The 8,967-nt window shown below is 39.6% G+C and overlaps 1 protein-coding gene across 1 annotated transcript; it reads left to right on the top strand.

Moving 5' to 3' along the window:
* The first annotated feature begins 3,010 nt into the window (after positions 1–3,010).
* On the top strand, positions 3,011–5,987 carry LOC139575467 (forkhead box protein B1-like). Its single transcript, XM_071400458.1, has one exon. It carries the CDS (start codon positions 3,983–3,985, stop codon positions 4,934–4,936), a length of 954 nt encoding a protein of 317 aa, XP_071256559.1. The 5' UTR covers positions 3,011–3,982; the 3' UTR covers positions 4,937–5,987.
* The last annotated feature ends 2,980 nt before the right edge of the window (positions 5,988–8,967 follow it).

The raw sequence follows: 8,967 nt of genomic DNA, 5'->3' as shown, positions 1-8,967 counted from the left end.
GATCACTCTGATCAAATTAATAAGACTTCCTGCTGTTGCAGGAAATGCAAACTTTTATACAAGGCTTCTAAAGATTGTAATTGCCACTTTAAAATGTCAGACTTGATTTGCTCTAAATAAAAATGTATTATCCCCCTACAAAAAAATGTCCTTTAATTATAATCCACACAATAATTCACATTTCATGTTTCTGCATGATTATTTTCCTGCTGTGAGAAACTGGTCAAATTAAGATCCTGCATCTGTACTTCATTTTATTGTTGGGAATAGTGTAGGCCTGTTAACCTTTAATTCCTGTAGGCCTATCCACTTGATTTGACCCATACTTGTTTTACCATAACATTCCGATGTGTGTCCATAATAAATAATTCGTGGTCATAGGCTAATGTGATTATATTAATTTGAATGAATAGCCGAATGCAGTTTTTCATTCACGCCTTAAATCCATTTCTGTTTTCCAGCGCTCAGTAACGCGAAGAACACACGTTGGTTTTGTCTGTTTTCTTGGCGAGAATGTGCCATGAAAACACACTATCATTTCCCTATAAATGTGTATGAAACGTATAGCCTAGCTATTCAACTTTTTCAGGTATTTTTTTAATTTTATTCTTTGTATTTATTCTGCAGTTCTCCAAGTCGTTCTCAAAGTAGATTATAAATGAACTTCTCATTTGAGACAGTTCATGTTTCTGCATAATATTGTTCACCCAATTTACATTTACTAACCAATCTTTCTGACAAGGATATTCAGCTATCATTTGTTACTTTTGGAGCGAAGGCGATTTTTTCGCGGGGGGCAACATTTGTTTTCCTTTGTGCTCTGGTGCAGCAGTGGAGAGACGACGTGTGAAAGTGGCTGTTAGGTCCGCCTTTCTCCCTCTCTGACCCGGCTCTTTATCCCCGTCGCCCTGGGAATGGCACGCATCGCTACTCTACTTTAGAGGAGCAGCAGAGAGCGCCTTTGTTTGAGTCCTTTTGGGTCGCACAAAATTGTTCTCCGTTCCGCCGCTGCAAAAAAAAGCTACTTCAGACCAGGAGCAGGTTCACAAGTGCAATGCAATTTGGCTTAGCTCAACCTTTGTTCCGCTTGTACAAATGACCAAACAGTGCTCACATTATACAGTTGATCTACTGGGGATTCAACAGGCTCTTTTGGAGACGAGGAGGACGGCGGGTTCATCTGTTCAGAATCATGGTGGCGGAATTTTTCCCTCAATCCACAGCTTTGTGGGATAAAAGGTCTTGGACAGATGCAGCTAGAGATCAGTAGCGTAAAAGATGATTAAATGTTAAGGAAAAGTTAACTGAAATCAAAAGGTTAAATGGTTTGATGGGAATTGTATTGTGCAACAGTGTGAACATATCCGAATGTCAGGGCCGGTTTCCCCTTGACGCTGAAATGACAATAAATTGTATTCTAATAACAACAATAATAATTCTAATAATAATGTTAAATATACATTGAGTTTTTATATTTTTCTCCTACTCTTTTGATATCAACATCCACACAGCTTGTCCAATCTGTTCACACACATTAACATCGCAACAGAAACAACCGATGTGATGACTGAGTGACTGACTGAAACCGATTCACTGTAAAGGGTTTGGATTACCACAGGCCCGTATCCCGACCGGCTTTATTCTTACTCGCCCCTGCAGCCTGTCCGTCCGAATCATGATTCCGTGTATTGTGGACGCACGGAGAGAAATTAGCATAGATTATGAGTTGGTCCGAGTGTGTGTGTGGTCCTTCTCATTGGGACGTGGCCAGGCAGAAAGGGAAGGTGGCTTGGCTAGGAGAGTGGTGAGCTCACAGAGAGAAGAATGTCCATTGATCTGAATACGTCCCCATTAGGTTCACACTCACATAATTGACTTATTGGTATTTTATACAGTTTCTATAGCATTGTCGTAAGTCTCGTAAACACCCGAGTTTTACATTTCAATGACCGGCTTAATTTAAACCTGTTCATCCGCGTAGAAAGTGTATTTTGTTTGGACGTTTGCTGTCACAGCTTTGTGGGAGTCGTCTGGTAAACACTAACATATTGGTATTGCTATTAGGCCTAAACATTTACATTTAAGTCATTTAGCAGACGCTCTTATCCAGAGCGACTTACAAATTGGAAAGTTCATACATATTCATCCTGGTCCCCCCGTGGGGAATGAACCCACAACCCTGGCGTTGCAAGCGCCATGCTCTACCAACTGAGCCACACGGGACCACATTATATTATATTATTATATTATTATATTATAAACCTTTTGTATAATACTTTAAACGATGAAATAAACACATTCTAAACATTGCCTCATCATATGTATGTATCCCATATAATTCAAGTGTACATTTCAAGTCAAACGTTTATTTATTGTGCCTTTGTGGATTACATATGACGAGCATAACACACTCGGCATATCCCCCAATAACCAGTTTCAAAGATATATATTTTATCGACTGCGGCGCATGCTCTCGGACGCTGAATACACAACCATACACACACACACACACACACACACACACACACACACACACACACACACACACACACACACACACACACACACACACACACACACACACACACACACACACACACACACACACACACACACACACACACACACACACACACACACACACACACACACACACACACACACACACTCAAAGAGGGAAAAATACAAGGCAGACAAACGTAACAGTTTTCAAGGGGAGTGTATTGGGGCAATTGACAATACAACTCCAGCAAATACATTCAGGAAATAGTTGTATATTATTCCAAAGGGAAATTAACAGTCATTAACCGTCATTTAAAGACGTTAATTAATATGACAGAGTAAACAAACTGTTAGTCACCAGTTAGATGACTATAGCTCACAGATTGGTACACAAATGTCGATTCAATATCAGTTCAATTCACACTGTCCCCTCTAAACAGCTCAAACTAAAATGTAATCAATGACACGTCATTCAACACGAAAACAAAACTTACAAAGGACGATACAGAACAAATAGAGAGACTATGCCAAGAAGCGACGGCCCTCCATGCCAAACATCAAATTGCTTAGTAGCTCTATTTGTAAACGCAAATAGTTGACTAAGCACCCCTTGCTCGGTGCACAAAAGGTTATCTGCATACCTTTACACGGCGCAACCGGGCTTTCATCACCCTCCCTCACACTTCAAATCCGGTGGGTCACTGTGCCTTTTCACCCCTTCGCTCTGTCTTCAAATGGAAATCATTTCTATTGGCTCAAGGTGTCCATGTAAATAGGTGTAAATTAATACAGATTATGCCTTTGCTTTCTCTCTCCGAGCGAGTAGCCCCCCTCCTCCTCTCCACCCAAGGCGATTGTCATGTGATAGCGAAGAAGTGGCACATTAATGAAGCGGCTCTACGGGGGTCTTTTCTCCTGTCACCACATTAAAGTATCACACGGTTCGGGGAAGGACATGGAAATAGCTGCTACTTAGCTCTGCTCATCACAACAAGGGCCACAACATATCGGGAACCATTCAGAGAGTCGTGGTGTGTGTTGGGGGGGAAGGAAAAGCTTATTGCTGCTTGCTTAACTAAAGATAGCGTATCATATAGGCCATCTGAGGGAGAGACTGTTTTCATAGGACGGCTGTTTTTCAAGACCCACAGCCCATAAGCGCTGAGTGAACAGTCCACGGAGGAAACAGACAGTGAGTTACGTTGCTGTATTTCATGCATCTTGGCGAACTTTCAGTAACTTTTAAGCGCGGGGATATTGCTTTTTATTTTTTACTGTGCGTCATAAAGACAATCTATGCGGCGAATGTATGGAGTTTTACGCGTTCGTAACGTTGTTTTGAACGACCCGTCCTAGAGTGATACCCTCTTTCAAGGAGTGTTGAACAAAGTTCGATTTCCCCTGTTTGTCTGAGAAAAACTGGAAGAACTGTAGTCTGCAGCGCCTTTCAGGAAAGTATTTTGACAGAAAGTCCAACAGAATGCCTCGTCCGGGGAGAAACACGTACAGCGACCAGAAACCTCCCTATTCTTACATCTCCCTGACCGCCATGGCGATCCAGTCCTGCCCGGAGAAGATGCTCCCGCTCAGCGAGATCTACAAGTTCATCATGGACAGATTCCCCTACTACAGAGAGAACACCCAGCGGTGGCAGAACTCCTTACGGCACAACCTCTCTTTCAACGACTGTTTTATTAAAATCCCCAGGCGGCCGGACCAGCCGGGTAAAGGGAGTTTCTGGGCTCTCCATCCCAGTTGCGGGGACATGTTCGAAAACGGAAGTTTCTTGCGTCGTCGTAAACGCTTCAAGTTGATGATGATGGCGTCCGAGCACCTGGCGCAGAGCAAGCCGTCGGACGCTGCCCACTATCTCCAACAACAAGCCAAACTCCGACTGAGCGCCCTGGCTGCTTCTGGCACACATCTCCCGCAAATGTCCGGTTACAACATAGGAGTCTCTCACCAACCGTCAACTTTCAAACACCCGTTCGCAATCGAGAACATAATCGCCAGAGAGTATAAAATGCCAGGCGGGCTGGCCTTCTCCACCATGCAGTCTATGTCTGCTGGTTACCCGCTACACAACCAGCTCACCACGGCCTGGCCTCATATGTACAGCTCCAGCGTCATGGACACGGTATCTCCCATCTCCATGGCCAGTGATTATTCGGCCTACGGAATGCCCCTCAAGTCTATTTGCTATGGCGCGCAGAGTCTACCTGCCATCCCCATGCCAATCAAGCCCACCCCTACTTCGATGCCAGGGCTCTCGGCGCTGCCAACACATATTCCAGCTTTCTTAGCGAACTCTCCCCAGTCTCTCAGCCCCACGTCTCCTCAGACAGCTACCAGCCAAAGCAGCCCTGCCACGCCGAGCGAAACGCTCATGAACCCGGCCTCTTCGGCCATGCAGTCCGTGGTGTCGGTGCACTGACATGACGTTAGCGGACGGGACTTTATTATAAACTTCTGAGGAAGAAAAGAGATGCTTACCAACTTTTCCAAAGCGGTATTTTATTGTTTGATCGATTCATGACAACCAACTAAAATATGCTCTACAATCATGAGGCAAGATATTTGCGTTTTTGTGGTTTATCGATGTACTTAGATGTTTTTACTTGAGAATTGTTGTGGCAGTGACCCTTGTCTTTCTACGACACGCATATAGGCTACATCGTTTTGTTACCTTTTTAGGGTCATTTAAGAATAATCCAATTCTGAGATTATCTTCAAAAGCACTGTCGTTATCCGTATCTATATTCTTGCTTACATTTTATTGCAAAAGTCTCCAATAAATATTTAAATTCAATGAATCTAAAAATGGTAAAACAATTCACATTCGTTATTACATTAGAGAATGTTGTCAGAATATTCCTTTTTTTTTTGTTGCATTTTCGTCAAGATAAAAAGGCCAAGAAAAATAAATAAATGAAATCAACTTTTTGTAAATTAAGTTTAACGTGACTTTTTTTAGTTACTGCTCCCTTTAATGCGCATTGCATTTGCTATACCAAACAGACAAATCTAGTTTTTAGGAGAATAATAAAATAAAAATGAACAATCACAGAGGTGACATTTTCAAATAACAAAACTTGAAAACAGATATTTATGGTTTACTTTGGTGTCTGGTTGTCTGCATTGAAAACATTCAAAAAATATTTGAATTGATGGAAGAATATGTTGAAATGTGTAAACTGCACTTTTTTTTGGTTAAATGTTTTAGATGATCTGTAGTTAACAGATCCTATCTGTAGTTGTTCTGTGGACCATTTTAATTTAAAACAAACAAAAAAATAAACTGTGGTGACCGGATGTATAAAAAAAATGCAGTATATTTGTACGTTCTCTAAGACGCATGCTATTTCCAAACGTTGTGTTGTATTTGCTGCGAGCATGCGTGCTTCTCCAAGTGTGCCATGTGTCTGCAATAAATTATTGGTCATCAAGAATATTTTCCCATTAAAAAAAAAACAGCGTAAACATTATGTTACATTGCAGTGTGTTTTTTTTTTAAACAGGTTATTTAACACACACACACACACACACTCAAACACACACACACGTAATAAAATATATAGTGCTCTACTAAATATGATTGTTGGTGTTGTAGCGTTCTAGACAATAGTAGTTTAGATATTTATAAAGTATATTAAGGTAGTTAGAATAGTGGTTATGTAATTGTACATGATTCATTGAGGTTTATATGACACTGGATCCTATTAAAACACATTTTGAGCAGAAATGAACTAGATTAAAATGCACGAAGGCAATTCAGCGTGCAGATCTCATTTATTCAACAGGTTGTAAGGGAAAAACACGCGTTCCTTTATGTTCCAACGTTAATCACAGTTAGAGGCCTAATATTGTATTTATACTACAGCTATACTAATATTACGATATATATATATTTAAGAAATTATAGCTGTATTTGCACAAATAAATAATAACCAATATTCCACCCAAAACCTCTATTTACAAACTTCCTTTGAGACAATATTCGTTGTGGATGTAAATTAGAAATAATCACTGTTATATTAACCGATTCCAGGGGATTTTCTCAACTCAATCCCCCATCGCTAAGTATAAACAAATATATTAGGATTCCATCACTGTATGCGATTGACGAGGCCTACATCAAATACAACCCCCCCCCCCCCCCCCCTCCCCATCCACTTCATTCAGTCCATTCGTCTTGAATAGGGAACGTATAGAACAGCGGAGTTAGACGGGGCCACTGATGTAGATATAACCCCTTTTTCAATGAGACAAAAAAAAAAGAGTGATTTTCACCAACACATTGCTGACTGGGGGGACTTGGAAACGAGTTCTGAAAACCTCTTTGGAATTTAAATGTCCCTGATCCCCCCCTCTCTCTGTTCGGTCTGTTTGCACAACATTGAAGGTTTGTTGGACAGTGCCAACACAAGAAGTATAGAGACGGCGACACTTGCCATTTTTTTGTCAATGGTGTGAAATGATGAAATTCACTTTTCTCATAATATAAAGTGCAAACACACATATAAAATATACGAGAATACCTCGCATTTCGCTGTTGTTTTCATTAAGCAGTGACCTGGGCTTGAGCAGAGGGATGACGTTATGACGCATTCCAATACACTCATTATTCTAAAATAGGACATCGCAATTCGTTGATACAGTATTTGAATAATGTTGTCAGTGTTACGTCTGGTCCTTAAATGTGCTTCACCAGAGGTCACAGTCAGAACATTATCGAGTACATCTATTACCGCAGGCTACAGGTACACCAAACACAATCGCAATTTATTTTGTGTTTTAGAAGCAACGTTTTAAAGGAGCTCTTCATATCTCAGTCTTTCTCAGGGACAAGCAGAGACCTGTCACATTTATTCTGTTATAATAAGGTAGTTACGGTAATATATATTTATAATAGGGTAGTTAAAGAAATATCTATTTATATTAGGGTAGTTACAGAAATATATATTTATAATAGGGTAGTTACAGAAATATATATTTATAATAGGGTAGTTACAGAAATATATATTTATAATAGGGTAGTTACTGAAATATATATTTATAATAGGGTAGTTACTGAAATATATATTTATAATAGGGTAGTTACTGAAATATATATTTATAATAGGGTAGTTACTGAAATATATATTTATTATTTTATAATAAGGTAGTTACTGAAATATATATTTATAATAGGGTAGTTACGGAAATATATATTTATAATGGGGTAGTTACGGAAATATATATTTATTATTTTTTAATAGGGTCTTTGCATATATGTGTAGGGAAATAACTTCAACATTATGACTCAGCTCTTGATTGAAAAGAATCCTGGAATTCAGGTACAATCCAACTGTTCACAAGGCTGCTTTGCTTTGACATGTATTTGTGTTTTAACAATCAGGTTTAATGAATTAAAGTATGACGATTTGAAATCAATGCATAATAATGAATTATCACCGACATTTTGAAGGCCTTGAATTCTTTCAAAGTATCCAATTGAATTTAATAAATACCAGATGAACAAACCCATCTCATTAGCTTGAAGTTCCGTTTAAACGTTTTTAAACGTTTTTGCATGAAACTGTAGTTTGTATATGAACATTTACAAAACAAAAAAAACTTTGCACTGGTTTAAACATGTCCCTCTGGGATTTCATGATTTTAATTTAGAAAATGAGAAAGAATGAGATGCTTGGTATCTCCTGATATGAGAAATACCGAGTCAGTCTGGTGTGTTACCCTGTAAGCTGCCATTATCGAAATGCTCATTAAAAGAAAGGTTCACACAGTATCTTTTATTTCAAAACCTTTACAATACAACAGGTTTTCAGTGTGAATGAGGTCCCTTTATAAAGCGTTGTGACGTAATCAGCTGCGTTATATTATAAATAACCGCTGTCCTTGTTACCTCCGCAGTAAGACCCATCCAGTCAGATTTGAAGGTTAACTCACACACGCACACACACACGCACACGCACACGCGAGTGAAATATAGCTCCACCTCCAATTCCGTCCTGTACACAACCACAATGTTGTAGGGTTTAATTAAGAGCGTTCATTAAAGTGGCTCCCCATCCAGTGTAATTAGTATGTATAATTTATGCGTTGCTTATTGCACGAGGGCAGTGGCCTGCATAATGAACTCAACTTAACCTTAAGTATGGAAAGGAGGAATGGACAGAAATATGTTATTTATAATGTGTTTACAGTGGCGGTAATGTCACCGCCACGGGGGTGGAAATCACTTCAGTCAGAACTTTGTTAGTGTTGAAGGTTTCTGTAAAGGGCCAGAGAGAGATTATTTATTTATCTGTTTCCGTTGAAGGTTTCTGTAAAGGGCCAGAGAGAGATTATTTATTTATTTGCCTGTTTGTTTTGAAGGTTTCTGTAGAGAGAGATTATTTATTTGTCTGTTTGTGTTGAAGGTTTCTGTAAAGAGAGATTATTTATTTGCCTGGAGCTGGCATG

Source organism: Salvelinus alpinus, chromosome 5 (assembly GCF_045679555.1).
Source record: "Salvelinus alpinus chromosome 5, SLU_Salpinus.1, whole genome shotgun sequence".
Taxonomy (NCBI): Eukaryota; Metazoa; Chordata; class Actinopteri; order Salmoniformes; family Salmonidae; genus Salvelinus; species Salvelinus alpinus.
The sequence above is the reverse complement of the archived record's forward strand: the minus strand, read 5'-3'. Positions and strand labels throughout refer to the sequence as shown.

What these genes read in the sequence shown, in the direction of transcription:
- LOC139575467 (XM_071400458.1), top strand. Translation starts at nt 3,983, where the DNA reads ATGCCTCGTCCGGGGAGAAACACGTACAGCGACCAGAAACCTCCCTAT.